This window comes from Ovis canadensis, chromosome 9 (genome assembly GCF_042477335.2).
Source record: "Ovis canadensis isolate MfBH-ARS-UI-01 breed Bighorn chromosome 9, ARS-UI_OviCan_v2, whole genome shotgun sequence".
Classification (NCBI taxonomy): Eukaryota; Metazoa; Chordata; class Mammalia; order Artiodactyla; family Bovidae; genus Ovis; species Ovis canadensis.
Window position 1 is genome coordinate 85,723,705 of NC_091253.1, and position 23,979 is coordinate 85,747,683.

Consider the following 23,979-nt stretch of genomic DNA (forward strand, 5'->3'; position numbering starts at 1 on the left):
CAAATAAACAAATATGAAAGGATTCTTTGCCAAAAGTTCCACAATGAAAGAACAATTAAACAGAATTCTTCGGGCAACAGAAAAAGGAGCCCATGTATAACTGAATCACTTTGCCAAATACTTAGAAACTAACTCAACATTGTAAGCCAACTCTATTTCAGTTTTTGAAAAATGGTGGGGCAGAGTTCCATGTGCTATACAGCAGGTCTTATTGATCATCCATTTTAATATAGCAGCATGTACAATATTATGTGGCAGCTTGAATGGGAGGGAAGGTTTGGGGAGAGTGAATATACAGATACGTTCGGCTGAATCCATTTGCTGTTCACCTGAAACTATTACAACATTGTTAATCTGCTATACCCCAATATAAAATAAAGTTTAAAAGTAAATAAAATTAAAAATTTTTTAAATGGTGAGGGAATTCCCTGGTGGTCCAGTTGGTTAAGAAACTGCACTTCTAATTCAGGGTGCCCCAGTTGGATTGCTGGTGAGCTCTCCCAGGACATGTAGCCAAATGAATAAATAATGGAAAAGCTCTTTTGTATTCTTAGATAGGTTTATTCTTAAGTATTTTATTCTTTTTGTTGCTATGGTAAATGGGATTGATTCCTTAATTTCTCTTTCTGATTTTTCATTGTTAGTGTGTAGGAATGCAAGTGACTTTTGTGTATTAATTTTGTATTCTGTGACTTAAATTCACTGATTTAGCTCTAGTAGTTCTCTGATAGTATCTTTAGGGTTTTCTACGTATAGTATCATGTCATCTGTAAACAGTGAGAGTTTTCCTTTTTCTTTTCCAATCCAGATTCCTTTTATTTCTTTTTCTGCTTTAACTGCAGTGGCTAGGGCTTCCAAAACTATATTGAATAACAGTGGCGAGAGTGAGCAACCTTATCTTGTTCCTGAACTTAGAGGAAATGCCTTCGGCTTTTCACCATTGAGAATAATGTTTGCTAAGGGTGTATCATATATGGCCTTTATTATCTTGAAGTAGGTTCCTTCTATGCCCATTTTTTAAAGAGTTTTTATCATAAATGTGTGCTGAATTTTGTCAAGAGCTTTTTTTGCATCTACTGAGATTATCAAATGATTTTATCTTTTACTTTGTTAATATGGTGTATCACATTGATTGATTTCCATCAACAGATGAATTGATAAAGAAGTTGAGGTACATGTATACAATGGAATATTATTCAGCCATGAAAAGGAATGCATTTGAGTCCGTTCTAATTGAGGTAAATGAACCTAGAGCCTATTATACAGGGTAAAGTAAGTTAGAAAAACCAATGTCATATATATATGGAATCTAGAAAGATGGTACTGATCAACCTATCTGCAGGGCTGCAGTGGAGTCGCAAACATAGAGAACAGACTTGCAGACACAGCGAGGGGAAGGAGAGGGTGGGCCAAATTGAGAGAGGAGCATGGAAACATATACATTATCACACATAAAATAGACAGCCAGTGGGAATTTGCTGTATAAATCAGGGAGCTCAAACCAGTACTTTGTGACAACCTAGAGGGGTGGATGGGTAGGAGATGGGAAGGAGGTTCAGGAGGGAGGGGGCATATGTATACCTGTGGCGGACTCATGTTGCTATATGGCAGAAACCAACATAATATTGGAAAGCAATTACTCTCCAATTAAAAATAAATAAAGAAAAAAGAAATCAAACACAATAAAAAATAATGGAAAAGGATATCAAAGAAAAACAGAAATAAAGGAATGAAGCACAACAGAAAGGGTAAAGGTAGGTTAAATTCATAAAAGGAGGTAAAGCGCAGTTTATGAGTATTTAGTTCAAATCTTCCAATTTGCAAAATGTCTAACAGGTATATAAGAATAAGTGGAACTAATATAAGAAACTGATAAAAATCTGCTACTCTAATGGATGGTAAAGAAGATTTTCATTTTCTTAAATATTTTCTAAAAATCTCCCTTGTGAATCTGATGCAGATTTGAATATTACTGGGTGGATTTTCACTGCAATACCTATCAGTAAAAATAAAAATATATCCATTGAAAAGGAGATGGTCCTGGGAATTCTCTGGTGGTTCAGTGGTTCAGACTTGGCACTTTCACTGCTATGGGCCTGGGTTCAATCCCTATTGGAGAGACTAAGATCCTGCAGGCTGTGCAGTGCGGCAAAAAAAAAAAAAAAAACATAAAAGAAAAGGGGGTGGGTTTCTTACAGCTGCATGTGAATCAGTGATTATCTTGAAATAAAAGGGTTTAATTAAAAACAAAATTTTAAAATAAGAGGCAACATGGTGGCAGTCACTTATATAACTAATATTACATGAATCAATATTTGTGGCTTAAGACAGAATTTCTCAGAGAAGGCAATGGCAACCCACTCCAGTACTCTTGCCTGGAAAATCCCATGGATGGAGGAGCCTGGTAGGCTGCAGTCCATGGGGTCGCTAAGTGTCAGACAGGACTGAGTGACTTCACTTTCACTTTTCACTTTCATGCATTGGAGAAGGAAATGGCAACCCACTCCAGTGTTCTTGCCTGGAGAATCCCAGGGACGGGGCAGCCTGGTGGGCTGCTGTCTATGGGGTCGCACAGAGTCGGACACGACTGAAGTGACTTAGGAGCAGCAGCAGGACAGAATTTCTAAGTTCTGTATCTCAACTTTGAAGGTAGCAAAGAATTGCTTTGACAAATAGTATGAGATGACATAAAAAGTAACTTGAAGGATGAGAAAGATACTGATGTCATGAATTGTGAAGAATTTGAATAAAAGTTTCACAAAATGTGAGATATGTCTAAATTATGTTGTATTTTAAATGCATGTTAAACAAAGTAAATTAACAACAACAAAAAAAGTATCAACAGACCGTTGATTCTTTTGGCTATATTCAAAAAAGTTTACTTATTCAAGGTGGCCCCAAAGCTTATGTTTTCATATTCTCCTGGGGAAATTGTCCTGTATTTGTGATCACCTGTGTATATGTGGTTAAGACATAACCCACCATGTCCTATAGCTCATGGTTTGCTTAGCATCCCTGAGGACCTTATCCAAAAAGAGTGCTTGGTCCTCCAGGAAATTGCTCCTTTAAGAGAAATAGGGCAGAATTCTAGAAGAACTTTATTTTGTGCTGATGAACACCGTGTGATGAATACTTAGGTTTAATATTATGCTGATTAAATGTACTCACTGGTGATTGGTCAACAATCTCTAACATCTCCAAAGTGCATTGAATTTTGGCCAAAGTGTCCTGGGTGGAAGATAACCACCCAGAACTGCCTCTTGCTCAGCAACACCAAGTAACCAAGCTCAGGGTTTGGTCTGACAGCATCTATGAGAGGAAAGGCATGGCCCTCTGCTCCAGTCATTCAGAGGTTGAGTGAAGTCACTTTGGAGAGCTGACTCTCTGAGCTGCGATGGAACCAAAGTCAGACTTGCTGTGCTCTACATTTGTCTTCTTCTGGCTTTCATTTTCCTAAAGACTCAGTCTTTAAGGCTTCCCTGGTGGCTCATCAGTCAAGAGTCTGCCTGCAATGCAGGAGACATGGATTCGATCCCTGGTTGGGGAAGATCCACTGGAGAAGGAAATGGCAACCCACTCTAGTATTCTTGCCTGGAGAAGCTCATGGACAGAGGAGCCTAGTGGGCTACAGTCCATAGGGCTTCAAGAGTCGGGTGTGACTTAGGGACTAAACCTACCTACCAGCCTTTGAGGGGATTATACAAGATGGGCCCAAAGGAGATAGTGGCATGCCTTTGAGAAGAAGCAAAAATAAGAGAAATTCTTAGAAAGGATTGCGGTCTGAGTGCCCCATGTGGCATTAGGGGATGGCAAGTTCTTGCAGGGAAATCACTGTTTTTCCAGACTTAAGGATGCCCAAATTCACCAAGAAACCCTGTATCCCGAATGCAGTGTGTGAGCCACAGAAATGCAAGACTTGAGGGGACCTCACGGAAGGTTGGAAGGTGGGCATCCCAGTGGGGATGAGTGTGCACAGAGGATCAAGGCAAGAAGGGTCTTCCAGGAACTAGGGGTCAGATGGAGATGGAGACTAGATCCCCCGATCCTCAGTCTCCTCATGAGAGGTCTCACAGATCCTCTTCTACAAAATCCTCCTTTTACAATGGAGAACACCAAAGTCGAGAGGTCAGGGTGCAGCCCCAGGCTTCCCACCGGGGAGCAGCAGCCCAGGAGAACGTGGGCTTCCTGGCTCAGAGTTATCATTCCTTCCATGACGCCACCCTGTCCTTTGTGAACCAAGTGAACAACAGAGTAAAACTGATTGGTGCTAATTGTTTCTGTTCATTCCTGCTGCTGGAACATACAACCTCTGTACCAAGATGAAAAGAGCAATCAAACTAGGTATTTAGAAAATTTGGAACTCCGAATTTGGAGGTCAGATCCTGGACGAGGCTCTGTTCCTGACCAACTGGGAATTATTAGGCTCTTTTGAGATTCTCTATCCTTTAGGACAGAGGGTGGCACACTTCTGCTGGGAAGTAAACAGTTAGGCTTTCCAGGCTAGACAGTCTCTGTTGCAACAGCATCTCTCCACTGAGCTCTGCTGAAGCTCTGCTATTGAAGCACCAAGGCAGCCAGAGACAAGACTTGGAGGCGTTCATGTGGCTGCATGCCAATTAAATGTGACTGTGTGCACTTGAATCTCATAATTTTCCAATGTTAGGCAATATTATCCTTCTTTTGGACTTTTCCAACCATTTGAAAATATGCAGACAGTGCAAAAAGAAGTGCCGCACTGTGGGGGCGGCGGGGGGTGCTCAATTTGGGCCTTAGGCTACAGTTTGCCAAGCTCCGCTTTGGAAGAGAACCCAGGACTATCTGCTCCACTTGACTTCATTTTGAAATGTTGCACAAGAAAATGCTGCCTAAGAATAGGGAAGCCCTGGTTTGACCATAGTTTGAAAAAAAGTGATCTAGAGAGTTTAGTTATACACATGTAATTAGTGCAAACCAAGATTTTAGTTGTAAGTGGTGTAACATGATGAAAAATGAATGTAGTTCTAGATTGCTTTAAAGAGACAAACAGCATCCAGGTGGCAAGAAGAAATGATCTCAATATAATCTCCAACTCAGGTGGTTCAGAACACGTGTACTTCTGAGAGCCAATTTTAAGGAGACCAGTAACAAATCTGGTGGTACCCCCTGGCGGGAGAATTAAGATGTTAAGAGGTAACATGACATGTGAATGAGGAGGAAAGGTTGAGACTTATCCAGAAAGAACTACAGCCCATGCATATCAGTCAAAAGAAGGCAACATTGGTTCAGCAAACTAACTTTTTGGACCCGGAATTGTCCAATAGTGTCATGAGCTACCTCCTAAAATGAGAATATTCAGAATATTCCCATCACTGGGAACATTCAAGTGGAAGTTAGCTGACCCCCTATCAAGGATGTGGTATATTGTGCTGTATTGCCTGGGAATATGATCAGCTAAACGACCTTGAAGGTTCCTTTTTGGCTCCAAAATTCTAGGGGTCTATACAATGAGTTAATGAGCAGAAAAGCAGTATGCAGCGACTTGATACCCAAGACCCTGGGAGCCTTCAGTGCCCCTGTGTAAACCCTCTCTTCCCTACAGTCCTGAAGACAGTGACAAGGTTCTCAGTCTTCCTAGCCTCCATCTAAACCAGCCTCGCCATGAGCCCAGGCAGCTCACTCCCCAGCGTGAGGGATGTGCGGGGTGGGGAGGGGGGTCCAGGTAGCACTGAAAGGACAGGCTGTCTCCTTGGCTCCTGCCTTGAGCTCGACTCGATCTTGTGTTGGGGCCAAAGATTTCAGTAACTGGATTAGCAGTGAAAGGGTGGAATCAAAGAGATGCACCACTTCAAAGGCAGATCACAGGAAGGAGAGAGGGGTAAAGAGAAACCTGGGGACTTCTCTGGCAGTCCAGTGGTTACAACTCCATGCCTCCAATGCAAGGGCCACAGGTTCGATCCCTGGTTGGAGAAGATCCCACATGCTGTGAGGTGCGGCCAAAAATAAAAATAAAAAAGAGAGAAACTTGGAAGGAGAATGGTACTCCCCAGGCTTCTCCCAGACAATCCTTGGAGTCAAAGCTTTTCTAGCTCTGAGTCTGGGGGCTGAAAGGACGTGCCCACTCCCTGTCCCATTACCCTGTGCTTGGAAACCCATCTCTACTGACAGGAACTGACTTTGGGTGTTGAAGTGAAAAGCCTGAGTGTCTTACCCTTCTCGTTCATCATCTGTGTTGTAATACACCTGTGGAACAAAACAGCAGATTTACTGTAGGTCAGGCACAAGAAATGGAAATATATTACGTGATGCACAGACTTTCCTAAGACATTATACTCTCTCTTAAAAAAGACAAATCTGTTTAATCATTTGTATGTGTCTAATACAAATTTAACCTCTTCAACAGTCTCCTAGGGTTAATTCTTAGACATTAATGAACTAAAATTAGAAATCTGACTATTTCTAGCTCAATTCAGTCTGATCAGATTACCTTATAGCTCAAAGCCAAACCTTGCTTTACACATTAAGGAACTATTTTAGCAAGATCTAAAAATCATCGCTTAGAAAGGTCTTGGCACAGGGCCTGTAAGTAACCAATCCCATCCAGTCCACAGGTGAGCTGATTCCAGACTGGTATACTTTGGTAAAGGGAGGGAAGCAAGTTCCAGGGAGTAAGCCCAGGCCTTTGTTTATTTCCCAAAGGGACTTGGGCTACCCTAGTCCCATGACCACAAAAATCTAGGAGTCGACTATCTTCAGGCCAGGAAATGTCACCTAGCCCTAGGAGGTGTTTCTGGCTATAAGAGGTGTTCTGGCCAGAAGGGAAAGAGACTTCTTTAGGCAGTCAGCATGGCAACAGGCCGAATCGGATTTAAAGACATTATGAAGCATCCTTATTGTTTTATGCATCTCTGGAAATCCAGAGGGGGAGCTGCCGTGTATGTCAAGTTCTCTTCACCCAGTTATTTATGGCAATTAATTGTGGGCCTTTCAAGAGCTTTAACTATGTGCTTCAGGATCATTTTCATTTGGGTGAAGAATGACACTAGTTAGTATCCAACTAACTTCAAAAATCACCTCTGGGTGCCAGTCCATTTCATCAATGTCCCTGCCCCAGCCATGACACCCTCTGTATAAACTTTCTCAAAGGCTCGTGCCAGTTTCCAGGATGCCGCCAAGCCCAGACTTAGTTATACAACAGAGTTCGTTACCTGGAACTCTTCGGGAATGAGTCATATTAGCCATTAGCTGAGATTTCCATGGGGAACTTTTTCCTCTGAAACTTTTTAATGTCTATGGTTGTACTGTATTCTTTCTTCTTAAACACAAGGCAATGAAGGGAAGACGTTTCCTCCCCACGCCCCAAGCTTCCGTGTGGCATCGGAGCACTGGGTTATGCTCATAATGGACTATTTATTTAGATGTATAAGAGGGACCCACATAAGCCAGGGAGCCTGGGCCACAGCACTGGACTCAAGACTAGATTTGGGGGAAAGTGCCTGCTGTTGACTTGGTTTTTTGCTGCTTTCTTTAAATGTGGCATAACACACCCACCCTGCTTCACTGCCCAGGTAGGGTTAACGGCCAGCTCTCTGTGAAGGTGCCTGGTGACCCAGAACCAGAAGCAGCCTTCTCTTAAGTGTCCCCCTGGCTCCCTGCGCAGCCTCTACTGCGCTGCCCCCGGCGCCTCCCCGCACTGCCACTTCTCCTCCTCCTCACAGGGTGACCCACCATTTCTTCCTAGTCGGCCCTAGTGCTTATTGCACAAATTTAATTTTTAGATAGTGTTCTCAAACTTCGGAATACATAAAAACGATCTGGAGAACTTCTCATAAACACAAATTTCCAGGCTCCCCTTTGGAGATTTTAATTTGAAAGATCTGGAATGAACCTTGGGAACCTGAATTCTTATCAAGAACGCCTGTGATTTGAGTGGAGGTGGTTGACAAGCCACAAGTCAGGGAGACAGTTCTCGAGGGTGTGAGGGAGAAGGGATGTCCTCCCTGGGTTCAGGTGCCTTGAGGAAGGCTGGTACCTGCCAAGTACACATGATTCAGAAGAATGATGCCTGTGCATCCCACAATTTCTCCCAAGCTCCTCTATCACTTCTTTTTTCAAGGGTTCTTGACAAAAGTCACCATGCATCAGTTCAGTTTAGTCGCTCAGTCGTGTCTGACTCTGCGACCCCATGAATCGCAGCATGCCAGGCCTCCCTGTCCATCACCAACTCCCGGAGTTCACTCAAGCTCATGTCCATTGAGTCGGTGATGCCATCCAGCCATCTCATCCTCTGTCATCCCCTTCTCCTCCTGCCCCTAATCCCTCCCAGCATCAGGGTCTTTTCCAGTGAGTCAACTCTTTGCATGAGGTGGCCAAAGTATTGGAGTTTCAGCTTCAGCATCAGTCCTTCCAATGAACACCCAGGACTGATCTCCTTTAGAATGGACTGGTTGGATCTTCTGGGCTTTAATGCGAGGAGAGGGAAACCAAAGACCTCCACAGTGCCTGCACGCTGGGTTCATGCTGTTTCAGGGGACAACAAAATCTGCCTCCATAGTGGATCTGTTTCTTTACCTTTTGCTTCCCCCTCGTTGCTTCTGTTTACTAAAAGTCCTGCCTGGGGAACCCTGCCCCTCTGCCTGAATTTTACAAAAAAAGAAGATATTAACACAACCTGTCCCCATCCCACTTCCCCCCTCAGGCTGGCCATTCCAGGAGATACTGGCAAGACTTATGACCTTTTTGTTTTGCTTCCTCACCTCCTCCCCATCTCTGTCCTATAACAGAAACTGGCATCCAGGCCCAGAGAAGATGGTCATTTGGAGATACTGCTCTGCCACCTTCTTGCTTTCTGAACGATGTCGTATCCTTGCCTCCACATTCCTCGTCTCTGATTTACTGGCCTGTGGTGCAGGGGGCGGAGTGAGCACAGACTCAGTAACAGTGTCCTCCTGTGAGTTTTTGATAACCACCCGGTGACTATTTCAACCCACGAGTGAATCAAGGAGACAGTGAGGGAGAAGGGGACATGTGGGCTGGCAGGGAAAGCTAGCCGGCGGCTTGCTCTGCAGCTGAAGGGCTGCCACGCGGCTGACTTTGCCAGGTCCACAGCAGCAGCGGTCACTGAGCATCACACCATCACCTGCCTTCCTCCCTTCCATCTCTGCTCCTTTATGGGAGAACTGGGCCAGCTCACGACCTGCCACAGCTGGCTGTTGTTTGGCCTGTCGAAGCTCGCCACGCTCTGTCCCTTGCCCACTTCCAACATCACAGCACTGCTCTCTTCCCTCCTGCCTCTGGACTCATCCCCTAAAACTCCTAACTCTTCTAAGGAAAGGCAGCCTTTCTAGTCCTGACCAGCTACCGCAGGTGCTCTTTTCCTTCAGCCAAGCACGTTGATCAAATACGGGATGTTCGCACACTGTCCCAGGGCACAGAAGAGTGCGTTCCTTTGTCACCCGGGGCTCAGGCAGGCTCCCTCACCGACTCCCTACATTCTGACTCCAAAGCCACAGGGAAAGCCTGAGGCTCTTCAAGGACAGCAGGACTTAACTTTGCTGATGCCTCAGGCGATACTGATTGGGCTGCTTTGCAAACTGCTGAAACCAACAAATGGGAAAGACTACACTTTTCTTCTGCCCAGCCACGGGCTAGGAGTCCCGCTCAGGACACCGAGGGGGCACGTGAGGCCAGAGACAGTCACAAGCCGCCCCTTTGGTCAGTTTTCCTCTTAAGATTCATTTACAGCTTTGTGTATTTCAGAGAAATCTTGCCAAGAGAACAGGTCAGGCTGTCAGCTTTGACACAGGGCTGAAGCCAGAATCCCAACAGTAAACAATGAGAGCAATTTAACTCAACCATCCCCGCTTTCCTAAAAGTGTGACTACCTAGCTTCAAAACATACCATGTATTTACAAAGGCTGTAAATACACAAATCACCATGTTCTTGGGAATTAAAAAATAAAATTAGGGGCTGGCACTCATGTCTTAACAAATCATAACGTTCTTCCTTTTATCTTTGTGTCTTTTTCCTATCAGACAAGTAAGACGCGACGAGAATGCTAAATTTTAATGTGATGCACTCTAAGAAAAAGAGCTAGGGGGCATTCTGCTACCCCCTGGCGTGAAAAACACCAACTAAAAAGTCCTGGTTGTTTAACTGTTTTGTCTCATACACAAAATGAAATGGCCCAGGGACAAAATATTCTCAAGAAAAAGAAAGTTAAGCCAATAATAATTTCTGCTCCTAGACTAAGGTCAATTCCAGTGAGTACCTGAACACTAGAACGGAAGAAAAACTTGAATGTGTCAGTATGCACCTATTTCTCAACAGAAAGACAATTCTGGCTAAAGCTAGGGAAGTAATTTTTTTCGCACAATTTTAATTTATCACATAAAATAGACAATATTAAGACATTACAAAAAGAAAAAAAAATTATCCATCTCTTAAGCTTACTGATCAAGTATTACAATTTTTCTTGTAACATCTTGCAAAAAACCCAAATGAACTTTTAGGCCAACCCAGTATTTGGAATCACAGTATAGACACAAATGAATACTCTACCTTTTCCCCACTGAACGTTATGATAACTAGTTCCTATGTGCTACATAGTTTTCCTAATTATAATTTTAGTGGCTGCATAACATATCATTACCGTGAGCTACCATAAGGAGCTAATTATTGGATGTTTATGTATTATAATATTATCTCTATAATTTCACTTGTAACTAGAACTAGAAGATAGGAATTATCTTTTAAAAGGCTTGTCTACAATCTCATTTTTCTTTTGGTTTAAAATAATTTACCTATTCAACAGTAACTGTCAATTTACTAAGAAAAAGTTTTTACCAGAGTTTATTTAATCAAAGAATTTTCCTCTTAAGCAACTTTCCAAAGGGTGCAGTTCAATTTCCCACCATTAGATGGAGCCCTATTGCATCATGCGGATCCCACAGAACAAAACTCACAAAACTTGCCTTACAGGTTATCAGCCTTCTTACTTTCTTCCTCTTTCACTGCTTTGTCAACACTTCACTATTATCAGCTCACTCTCGCCTTCCCCTTAGTAAGTTGGTTTCCTCTCCTGAGACATTCCTTTCTATAAAATTACATTTTCTGTAGGAAGTGGCTGGCTTTTGGTCAAACGTATGGGTTTTATTTTTCAGGTCAATAGCTCCTGAAGTGATGGTCTCTTAAGGCTCTACCTGGTGAGTGGATGGATGGCAGGTGGATGTGAGCGGGTCGGCCATACCTGTCCTGTTCTCTGCAGGTTCGAGAAGTGAACGTCAGGTATGAAGAGGACGGGCTGGGAGTGCAGATCCGGCATTGTCTTGAAGTAGGTGATGTCACTCTTCTTCTGCAACGGTATCGCTGCCAACTTCCCATCAGAGGCTGGACACGATCACAAAACCCATAAGCGCAAGGGTCATGGATGGCTTAAGATCTCTCACTTGTAAGCTCTTGGGTAAAGTTTGCAATGGTCTCCTAAGAAGCTTCCCAAATGCCATATATGTGAACACACTTTAAAAGCCTCCCCTCTCCCATCACCAGACCAGCAGAAAGAGTGTGGACCTGGAGTGAACACTCCTGAAGGGGTGCCCTCTTGTCGCTCTCTGCACCCTAGATTTCATGTCTGGAGAAGGAGGATGTTGGTCTCTGGAGTGTTAGAACCTCCCTCCTAGCTCTAATGATTCCATTTGCGTTTCACAGGGATGGCTCACCCCATCGCCATGCCTAGCCATAACTTGTGCTGTGCTTATTTGCTCAGTTGTATTTGACTCTTTGCAACTACATGGACTGAAGCCCGCCAGGCTCCTCTGTCCATGGGGATTCTCCAGGCAAGAATACTGGAGTGGGTTGCTATGCCCTCTTCCAGAAGAACTTCCCAACCCAGAGGTCGAACCCAGGTCTCTGTCATTGCAGGCGGATTCATTACTGTCTGAGCCACCAGGGAAGCCCAGCCATAACTTGGATGTGCATATTTTACCTGCAACCCACTTCTTTCCACCCATTCCTTGGTGGCCCTGGCCCGGCTGAAACCCACCCCCCTTCTCAGACACACTCACAGTTGTTGCACTGGGTCTGGGAGGCCTGGCCTTTCCCCTTCTTCCTGTTCTGCTTCCTCTCTTCATCTCGGATTTTTCTTTCTGCTCCCTGACAGGGAAAAACAAATACACACGATGCCAGGCATGTTACCAGAGAGTGCAAAACAACTGCGCGCACCCAAGTCACAGGGATAAGAAATTAAACGTGGGGAGGGGAGGCCGGCAGCCGCGGCTCCATCCTCCAGCGAGGTCGACCGCCTCTTAGCCTACCCAATGTTGCTGACCTCCTGGGGGAGGGAGGGACCCCACTCCTCCCAAAGTCTCCCCTTTTTTGGTATCTTGCCTATTTAAACAACTCCAATTTTGAATTGCTACAGAAAGGCCAGACTCAGTTCCCTATCCCAGTGAAGCCGGTTAAGTAATTTTAGTGATATTTATTTAAAATAAAATGTCGTAGGATGAAGCATTGGCGTGTTGGGCATGAAAGTTGAGTGTGAATTTCCTATAGAACTTTTCCTTTGCTCCTTGGTATGGAACTTTAAAAAATTATTACAGAAGGGGAAATGAGGTAAGGCTGAAGCAAACTACACAGGGTGTGAGATTTTCTATATACAAGTACAGTCTGGGGTTTTGTCTTAATATGTTCATATGCTCTTGGAAATGGCATTCAATTTGACTTTTTGCTCCTGTTCCTTGTAATTTGACTTTTTCGTTGGCATCTCTTGCCAACTCCATCCAAATTAACCAGCTGACCATCACCCACGTCTCTTGGTCTTCCACGATTCTTGATTACCCTCTTCTCTTTTTGGTCACCCTTCGATGTCAGCTTTGCTGACTCATTTTCCTCTTCTCACGCCCCAAATACAGACATTTCAACTTAGTTCCCTTTTCCTTTCCCTCTCTCCATTCTTGTGGCAGAGAAGTCCATCTATACCCATATTTCCAAGGTGCTCTAGACAGGTGACACCCAGATAGACTCTCCCAGCCTAAACTCCTCCCCTACATTTCAAATCCACATTGACTATTTCTGCCCTTTGTGGCAGCACATTTGAAAAATAGCTAAGTATGGACTGGTCAGAAAACTCTACCCCTAGAAAATCCCCAAGTTATCACACACAAGAGATAGATCTGAGAATATACAATTTAATCCTTCTGCAAAACGCACACAGATTAAAAAGGAAGGGACAAGTTGGTGGAAATACTTGCTATATAAATCTCATGTGCTGTGCTGGGCTGGGCTTCATCACTCAGTCGTGTCTGACCTTTTGTGATCCCATGAACTGTAGCCCGCCAGGTGCTTCTGTCCTTGGGGATTCTCCAGGCCAGAACACTGGAGTGGGCTGCCCTGCCCTTCTCCAGGGGATCTTCCCAACCCAGGGATCGAACCCAGGTCTCCCACATTGCAGGCGGATTCTTTACTGCCTGAGCAACCAGGGAAGCCCATAAAATCTCATATAAAGTGTTAAATCAATAACATATAAATAATGATTCAAATTTAAAAAGAAAACAGCAACTAACATACCAGTTAAAAAATGGACAAGAGTCATGAAGGCAATTCACAGAAAGGGACACGCTAATGGTTTAGAAGTAAAACATTAAAATATAGATTTTGCTTATCAAACTGGCTTTAAAACAAAAAAAAACAACATATTCCCAATTCTGGCCAAAGTAAGGCCATGACACAATGGAGCCATGTGGCCAATGAAGGCATGCAGCGTAAAGGACGCGGCTTTAGAGCTAATTCTTGATGAACAAGTGACGACAGCTAATCAGATATAGCACTTCCTTGGTGCCAGGAGAGTTCTAAGAACTTTACGTTGGTAAGATATGGATGCTTATAATAGTTTAAACAGATATTATAAATAAGCATTTTTATGTCAAAAAGCTTCTTACTCCAAAAAGAGACTAATCATTTATAGTGCTCTATTTTTAAGTTTTAAATTGTCACTGATGTTTATAACCCATAGAAATTTCATAGAAAGAAGGAGATAAAATATAAAAATATTTCCTTGGAAAGTGTCCTCAAGAGATACTAAAAGTTTTATAGAGATTTTTGTCTAGATAAGGTATAATACTTTCAGAAAAAAAATAAAGTGCTAAATGCACAAACATGACTTTGTTCAAATGGGTGTGATATATAAGCAAAAGGCCCTTATTTATTTGTGCTTGTGTCCATGTAAGACTTTTTTCCTGTATTTGAAGTTCTGTACAATATAGTATTGTATGTAAGTCAAAATATACCTACATAAATTATAACTCACTGAAGACACATCCCAGAGTTTGTCGAGCAATTTTATTTTAAAATTAGTCTTTGTCTTGTACAATTTATGTGAAGAAAAGTTCTGAAATTACCGTTCCAAGATTTATATATGTTCAATGTCAATTTTTAAGAAATAAAGTCTCCTGCTTATTATTTTACAGGTATTCTTTGATATGCCAAACCTGAAGGATTAACATAAAACACAGAGTCATTTTCCGTAGAGCCTAATCTGGGTACCACATCTATGTAAGAAACTTCCGTCCCAGAAGGCCCAGATATCAGCACTCCAAAACAGTTCTGATAGTATCCAAACTTAGGAGGGCCACCATCCTCATTTAAAATAATGGTTTGATTCACAGTGACCCAGGGCAGCTTTGATACATTCAATTATGATGAAGAACGCATCCTTGAATATGACCTTCCAAGAATTCCTTTCCTTTTTTTGATTATTTGTGACCCAAAGCTTCTGGAAAATATTTTCACTCTCATTAAAATGTTAAAAAGTCTGCTTCTTCCAGAAGGGTATAATTTGCTACAAATACCAAATTTATCATTTGAAAATAATTTCCCCCACTTAGATGTTCATTATGAAGTGTTAAATTTGCAAAAAAGAAAAAAAGATGCCAGAGGATTTCCTGATTATACTGTGATCACCTTTGCTGCCTCTTGAGAGGTGATGGCTATCTTTACATTTGTATTTGCTACTTAAAGCGAATGTGGCCTTAACCTATTTAAAGTTGGCCAAGATACCAAGAAGGTATTTTGGAAGAATATCTTTAGTTTTTTATAATCTCCAAGATAATTCTAAGCAAGAATTAATAAAGGGGGGGGGGGAATTCTTACAAGACGGTGGCTTTATTTTCAAGTTTTGAACAATATATAGTTGCTCTTTGCAGTAATTATGATTCTTGTTTTTCATGAAAGATAACTGAATGAAATACAGATATAAAGATATCTGCTCCCCAGGTGGCGTAGTAGTAAAGAATCCATCTGCCAACACAGGAGACACAAGAGACGCAGGTTCAAACCCTGGGTTGGGAAGATCCCCTGGAGTAGGAAATGGCAAGTCACTCTAGTATTCTTGCCTGGAAAATTCCATTGACAGAGAAGCCTGTCTGGCTACAGTTCATGGGATCACAAAGAGCTGGACACGACTGAGTGACTGCGCCCATAAAAATACAGACAAAAGTATTGATAAAGATATAGCCATATAGCAGATCCTGAATTTTTAATTCATAAACATATGTATTTCAATAAAAGAAATTTTAATATCAAAAAAAGGGAGAGAAGTCCTTTATTTTCATCTGCAATCTTACAGGTGCATTAATTAGAAATCAACCTGGGGAAATATAAATAGTACAAAATTCCATCTGTTTAAAACTCTAAACTGTGGGAAATTCACAGGTTTAAAATGGAGTAGCTCTTAATTCTTTTGCTTTAGAGGATGATTCAAATTAATCTTCTGCATTTACACACCCACTTGAAAGTGCAAGAATTAAAATGTCCCAGGAGTGAGTTTTGCCTGTATTTTGAAATCGTGGCTACAAATATAATGACAAATCAGAGCAAAAGATTTTGCATTTAGCTTATCGGAATAATTAAGAGCAGTTAAGATTAACATACTCTGCTTATCTCATGAGATTCCTTCCCTATGAGTTTCCTGATCCTCATCATCATGTTAACTAAAAAACGACCCTCTAGAGACTCTTTACATCACTAGTTCCTTGGAGTTCCTCTCATTCTAGGGCATAGTGAACAGCAATATGGCACATTCTGTTTATTCTGCATTTTATGCTTTATTTTGATTTTAGTATTTATTATATCACCACTTGAAACAAATAATCATACAAGCATCCCTTAAGCCTTCTTTTTCATACTTTCAATTCCAGCTGTGACATAAAGGTAAACAGATGGCCCAGGGCCTCCGTTCCACCCTTCCTTCCTTTTCTCCTTGCTCCTAATCTTCCTCCTTCCTTCCAAGAAGGAGATTCAGGGAGGGGGATTCTACTATTCCCCTTGAAACTTCTGGAATAAAAGAAGGGAATTCAAATCATTTCATTGTTCTCCCATGCGTACTTTAAAAATTCCACCTTGTACCTCATTTGAAAATGCTTTCTTAACGTTTAATATGCTGAATTAAAGATATAAGAAATATGAGTTTGGAATCAGACACGGATTTATATGCAGCTACTCCGCTTTTTCACCGCATGACTCTGGTGGGTTACCTGCGCTCACTGGCAATTTTCTCATCTACATAACAGCTGTGTCTACCGACCTAACTGTGCTGCCTCTATATCATGGAAGCTGCCTAACTGGGCCTGAGAGGGCTGTGCTGCTCTGACGAGTAGCACTGATTGAAATCATTGCAACTTGAAACGCTATCGAGATTTTAGAGACATTTTCCATTATGCCACATGTCCCTAAACTCAGTGCAGTTCGAGTTAATTTGCTTCCTTCTCTCGTCTCATGACCATCTCTGCCTTCTGTTCACAGATGCCCACTTCTTCCTCCTCTCCAACTCTGCTAAACGACAACTCAGACATTTTAATGGCCCTGTAGCTCTTTGATCTCCATCTGACTGCAGCACCGTTAAGAGCGCTGGCAGTTCTGAATCAGCCACTAACCTCTTTTCCCCCTTTCTCTCTTCTCCCCAGGATCTAACTGAACTCCTACTCTTTCACATCCAGCCAACTCCCTGGCGGCTCAGTAGTAAAGAGTCTGCCTGCAATGCAGGAGACTCGGGTTCAATCCCTGGGTTGGGAAGATCCCCTAGAGAAGGAAATGACAGCTCACCCTAGTATTCTTGCCTGGGAAATCCCATGAACAGAGGAGCCTGGCAGGCTACAGTCCATGGGGTCACAAAAGAATTGGACATGACTTAGAAACTAAAATAACAGCAACAGCAGTTGCCATCTTATTCTATTTTTCATATTCTCTCCCCACCCTACCCAATTGCTAAATAATTATGTCTTGATTATTGTCAGAACATATCATATTGCCATTCCTGTCTCTCCCATCATTTTAGCATTAGATCCAAGATAAAAACACACGGAATGCTCACCGTCAGTCCTTTTATCAATGTCTTTACAGTCATATTGGTGTCTAAACAGAGTTTTTTTTATAGATTCCTCAAGCAGAAATATTCCTGGGTTTTTGCCCATGTGGTTGTTTGTTCACTGGTGGATTTGTTTCCTTGCTTTATTTTGTTTCCTATTTGCCCGTTTTCTTTATACTTGAAAATCAGCTTGGCTGGATGTAAAATCCTTGGCTCACATTTTCTTTACTTGGTTACTTTAAATATCATTGTCTTCTGACAAGGCATTGCTGTTGAAAAGCTTGATAATAAAGGTTTCCTTATAAATGATTCCCACTGTCTACCATATATAAAGTAGATGGCTAATAGGGACCTACTGCATAGCACAGGGAACTCAGCTCAACCCTCTGCGGTGGCCTATATGGGAGGAAAGTCCGGAAGAGAGTAGATATATGTGTGTGTGGCTGACTCACTTTGCTGTGCACCTGGAACCAGGACAACACTATAAACCAACTATACTCCAGTAAAAATTAATGAAAAACATTAATGACCCATTGTCTATTTTATTTTTCTTAGATGCCCAAAGAATATTTTTAAAGTCCAGTGGCTTTTGATATTGGCTATCCTCAATCAACGTTCCCAAGTGCCTGGCAGTTCATTTAAAAATGTGTTCTTTTTAAGTTTTCCTGATTTATCCTTTTTCAGTTTTTCTTCTGTTCCATTGTTTATGTTTTCTCCCACAAAGATACATATTATATGTCTTTGTATCTTCTTTCCCTCTCTTCTGTATCTATTATTTTCTCTTAAATGTTTCCTCATTTGAAGTCTTTAAAATTTTGCCATTTTATACTTATATTTTTCTTAAGGAATTATCTTTTACATTTATTTACTCCCGTGTTACTTGTAGGAGTCTTTACTTCTGAAACATTTTAATCTTCCATTTCTAAATTCCTTCCTGAATTCTACTATATCTCTTTTCCAGTCATTCTGTTCTCCAAACATCTCATGTCTGAGTTTTTCAAATTGTGGTTTATGTTGTTCATCATAAGTTTCATGATTTTGTTAACTTCATATTTTAAAATTTTGTTAATTCTAAGCCCATCTGGAACAGTAGGCTATAGATACAAGGACATATAATATGATCACCTGTTTGAGGGGCATGTCTTTCTGGCATACATCCATGGTCCACAAGAAGTTAGTTTAACCTTAGTTATATTTTTCATGCGACATTGTATGGGATTCAGCACTTTTCTGTTGGTCATTTCTAAGTGAAATGAGTAAGCTAGGATAATTCTTCTAGCTTGATGGTCCTCATGCTCCTACTTTAGTTGTGTTCACAAAGTGATCACAGAAAATCGTCCTGGATTTCCCGAGATCTGACTACTCTGTTTTCTTTCCCCTCTTCCTTTTTAATTGGACCTTCTCATTCCTTTGAACCTTTGTTTTGTTTTTGTCTAACTCAACTTGGATTCTACTCCCAGCAGCCTTTTCTCGGAGCAGGATTTTTATCCTAGAAGGGAACTTCAATTTATAACTTTCCCAAGTTAATAGAGCTCCAAACACTCCAATGTTTTGTCCCCTTGCACCCACCCACCAGTAAACTCAAGTCTGCACAACCCATCCCCTTTTACCCCAGTCTCACCAGATGTCCTCCGACGGCCCACTTCACTCTCTGCTATTTGGACCACTTGGTGGTGTCCTGTTCTTTGGTCATGAAGTGGGTCCATCATTTTCCTTTACGATGCTGACATCATACAGGTTCTGAAACTGTGGATGCTTGGTCCCATTCACATTTGGGATTTGTAAGGGTCTCTCATCACATAATCATGGGATTTTAATCTTTGCTATTCTAATTGATCTATCTCATACAGGGGAATTCAAGAAGATTCAAAAACTACATGTCCTCCTGAAGCATGTTTGCTAATGAACATACTTAAAAGGTGCTGTGTCCATTCCAAAAGGTTCTAGATGAGACCCCATTTAACCCATAAAATAGGTTATATTAGCATGTTCTGGGACAGGATCTACCTACCCACTAAAAACTATCCATCTATTAGATCAGCTATATCTATGTGAATCAGACTCATAGCACAGGACAATGTCAGTCATTAAATTAGTGGTAGAATGATTGACTGAAAAAAAAAATACAGTTGATGGCTCCCTAGATAGCTCACAAGAACTGAATTGAAAGATTACCACTCCCATAGTGATTGGAAAGTGATTATTTGGACACCACTAGACAAGAAAATGTGACAAGGGGGAAATGTCCTCAAAAGTAATATCTAATAACAAAAGCACCTTTATGACAAACGGTCATCTTTACTCACTTTGTCGCAGAAGACCTTGATCTGGCAGTAAGCTCTATGGATGGGTTTATTGCTACGATTATTGTAACTGTATGTATCAATCTGAATCATCAGAGGAAGTCCTTTCACTCCTTTCTGGGAGGAGAAATCTGTACTCAGGCAGTTCACGGTGATGAAAATCTGAGGGAGGAAGGAAGAAAGGGAAAAGGTCACAAGTCACCATAAAAAAGATCTATTAAAAAATGCATAAGCCTTAGACTTAAAACTAGAATATTAGACAAACCTAAAAGGACAACTAAAGAATATGTGGATAGTCTCACATAAAACTTATTGAAGACATGAAACTGATTTATTATAATTTCTAGTTATAAATTTATAAAAGTTTTGCCTTTATATTTCAACTTGAAACAGACCATTTAAATTTATCTTTATATCAGCAATGCCTTATTTTCCAAACATGCATAAGTTAGTTGGGTGAAACACTATCTCCTCTCAACATATTAAAACTGTAACTTTTAGTAATTACATCGATTTCTAAAATCTCTGACCTGTGGGGTAAAAAAAAAAAGCTACACAACATCTTCCTTTGCATCTTATTGCATCAAAACATAGTTATTTGTTTACACATCTATCTTTCTTATTTTCATGAAAGTATGAGATTTGAGACAATTTTTTATTATTTTTGTATTACTGGTACTTAATGTAGTGCCTAGCAGAGAATAAGCACTCAATAAACATCTGATGAATGAGGTCAATGAATTTATCTAGAAAGCCCACTAGACTGAGAGTCAAAAGCCCCAGGTTTTAGTCCCAGCTCTAACATTAACCAGATCTCAATCAAGCCATTTCTAGTCTTTGGTTTTCAATTTTCCCATTAAATCATTCTTAAACCCTCTCCAAAGAATAGACTATAAATGCTAAGATGCTTTGAACTTAGTGAAAAAGTAAAAGAGCTGGCAAAGTAAGACATGGAACAGGAGGAGGGACGGGTAGTAAAGACATCAGCATTCTCATCTTACAACATGAGGTATCGAGACAAGCAAAACGACATGAATCTGAAAAAATGGAACTGCCCAGGAGAACTAAAAATAATAATCTCATTATAAAATACTGAGAGGAATAGGAGGAATACAAATGATTAGATTTATCCTCCTTTTCTATAGTATATAGATGTCAATATATACCACTTTATCAAGGACTAGGGATATAAGGGGGCTTTCCAGGTGGTATGCTAGTAGTAAAGAACTCGCCTGCCAAAGCAGGAGATGTAACAGACTCCAGTTTGACTCCTGGGTCAGAAAGATCCCCTGGAGGAGGGCATAGCAACCCACTCCAGTACTCTTGCCTAGAGAATCCCATGGACGGGGGAGCCAGGTGGCTACAGTCCATCGGGTCGCAAAGAGTCAGTCATGACTGAGCGACAGCACGCACACAGGGATATAAGGACAGCACCTCGATTTATCTGGTGACTACATGAATAGAAGAGGCAGTCTCTGGGGAAAAACAGGCACAAGAGATTACATCCTTGATACTATTTTCAGTTAATACTACGTATTATTTGTATTCAACAGAAAACTTTAAACTCACTGTTTTAAAATTGTACAGTTATATATTCTGAAAACCATTTCATCAGATGTATTATCTGACTCTTGTTTTATTTGGTCCCTTTGAAATCTTTATTCACCTTCAAACCCTTGTCCTAAAGCCTTTCATATCATAGCAACACCCCCAGAAAACACCCTGCAGAAAGCAAAGAGCCACTTCCAGGAGCTGCATTTTAAAAGTCATTCAAATTTTTGATCTAATTCATTTCAGGCCATATCCCTGGTTGGCCTTTTGTAATCCATACAACTGAATCTCTCATTGTTAGTGCTATATCTATATAAAGATCAGAGTCTTCCCTGGTGGCTCAGATGGTAAAGAGTCTGCCTGCAATGCGGGAGACCCGGGTTCGATCCCTGGGTTGGGAAGATCTCCTGGAGCAGGAAACGGCAACCCACTCCAGTACTCTTGTCTGGAGAATCCCATGGACGGAGGAGGCTGGTAGGCTACAGTCCATGGGTCGCAGAGTCGGACACGACTGAGCGACTTCGCTTTATATAAAGATCGCCTTTTTCTGAGCCCCTTGCTTGGCAATAGAGACACATTAGCAAGGCAGCACACCACATCAATAGCAGCCAAGCCCAGAAGACACATCTTAGTGACATGCTAATCACAACTGTGGACACCATGACACAGGATCTCACTTCTCTAGCTACATCCGGAAACAAGTGCCTAAAGATGATCTAACCATAAATATGGGCATTCCATTCATTCATGCCTTTTCATTCATTCATTCTACAAAGATCAACACAAGCTCACAGTAGTTCAAACACGTTAGACACTGAGGATACAGAAGAAAGCAGATCCCAGTCTCATGGAGCTAACAGTCCAAGGGGAAGACAGATGAGCAATCCAGCAACGATCAATACAGAGTGGCCAGGGCTCCCCAGACAGAGATGTGTACAGAGGCCATAAGAACACAGAATACTGAAGTTGAAAGACACAAGTGAAATACACAACCCACAGAGATACTGGGCTAAGATCAGGGATTCCATAAATACTTGTTTATTATTTAGGAAGATAAAGACAAAGAGTAACTAGAGATGCAAAAGTCCAGTGATTTAGGAGAGCTAAATGATGAAGACCACTCAGAAGGAAGATTCCATGCTGGTTTTTCCTACTGAACTTTCAGGGTAAAAGGAGACAGAAGATGTCCTGACTGCAGAGAATAGTCACTCACACCACAGATATTTTTACGTATCTACCATGACTGCAAGGAGATCCAACCAGTCCATTCTGAAGGAGATCAGCCCTGGGATTTCTCTGGAAGGAATGATGCTAAAGCTGAAACTCCAGTACTTTGGCCACCTCATGCGAAGAGTTGACTCACTGGAAAAGACTCTGATGCTGGGAGGGATTGGGGGCAGGAGGAGAAGGGGACGACAGAGGATGAGATGGCTGGATGGCATCACTGACTCGATGGACGTGAATCTGAGTAAACTCCGGGAGTTGGTGATGGACAGGGAGGCCTGGCGTGCTGCGATTCATGGGGTCGCAAAGAGTCGGACACGACTGAGCGACTGAACTGAACTGAACGGAACCATGTCTCTGAGGCTGTGCTGGGTACCAGCATAGGTACAACAACAACAGTCCCTGCAATCACAGAAGTTTGAGGCTAGCTTCCTCAGTGGCTCAGGGGTAAAGAATCTGCCCGCAATGCAGGAGATGCAGGTTAGATCCCTGGGTTGGGAAGATCCCCTGGAGGAGGAAATAGCAACCCACTCCAGTATTCTTGCCTGGAGAATCCCCTGGACAGAGGAGCCTGGAGGGCTAAAGTCCATATGGTTACAAAGAGTCAGATACGACTGAGTGACTGAGCAAACACACACATGAAAGATTACAATAACTTCACTGAAACCAATCTTTAGGTCAGAAAAGGAAAGCATACTTTTCTAGGAACACTTGACTTCTTAAATTGTGATTATCATTACTGGCGATGGGGTTTTTCTTGGCCAGAATGTATAACTAAACACAGCTTTATGTCAGCAAATCAATGCTCACTCTGGTGAGCTATGCAGTTGTTCCAATTTGGGGCTGTGTATTTCATGTAGAAATCTTCCTGTTGGTGGCTATGATTGACAGAGTCCTCAACCAGACTGGGTTTTTTCCCCTTTCCCTCATAAAGCCTCCCGAGTCCTGCAGAAGCCAGAAGAGAAAACTATTTGGTATTTTCCCAAGCTAATAGGATTCATGGTTGGCTCAGTGATTGATCCATATGCTTACTCGCCATGGACATACACCCAGACAGGCAGGAAGCAGTATTAATTGTGGCCTTGTCAGCCCAAGGTCTGGGCTAAGAAAGCTTAGCTGATGAAATATGTATATTTACACGGGCCACTTGAGAAGGACAGATCTATGGAAATAATAGATGCTTACTGGCAATATTCTGCAATACATGCACTAACTCGTCCTTGGAGGAGCTGTAACAACGAGCCACCCAGTAGAGAAGGTCTTAATGGTGAAATGAGCTACAGCACCCTGGACCCTACCAGGAGACAGTTAGACTTAGGTCCTCTTCAAGGAGATAGGTCCTTAGTAGAAGATCCAGTGGGCCCTCTTTGATTCATGGCAGCCTGGTTCTACAAAAATGTAAACAACACAAGACCCTACCTTCTTTTTCTGCTGTGTTATGTTACCAGAATTATCCTAACAAGTAGGGATTTTATAATAGGGTTGGCACTGCTTTCTTCTTGCCTGGCTGTCTGACCCGCTAGCAAAGCACGCTCTGTGTGCTTGATGGTATCAATTGAGGTCTCGCT

At 41.9% G+C, this 23,979-nt stretch overlaps 1 protein-coding gene across 3 annotated transcripts in view; it reads right to left on the bottom strand.

Annotated features, from left to right (window-relative positions):
• GRHL2 (grainyhead like transcription factor 2) overlaps positions 1 to 23,979 on the bottom strand; it is a 169,360-nt gene that overhangs the window by 27,831 nt on the left and 117,550 nt on the right. For all 3 annotated transcript variants that reach the window (XM_069600433.1, XM_069600432.1, XM_069600431.1), the window contains exons 9-12: positions 19,640 to 19,798; positions 12,040 to 12,127; positions 11,226 to 11,365; positions 6,188 to 6,219 (exon numbers count right to left, since the gene is read on the bottom strand). In XM_069600433.1, the coding sequence (XP_069456534.1) occupies positions 6,188 to 6,219; positions 11,226 to 11,365; positions 12,040 to 12,127; positions 19,640 to 19,798 (419 nt within the window). The remainder of the gene's footprint in view (positions 1 to 6,187; positions 6,220 to 11,225; positions 11,366 to 12,039; positions 12,128 to 19,639; positions 19,799 to 23,979) is intronic.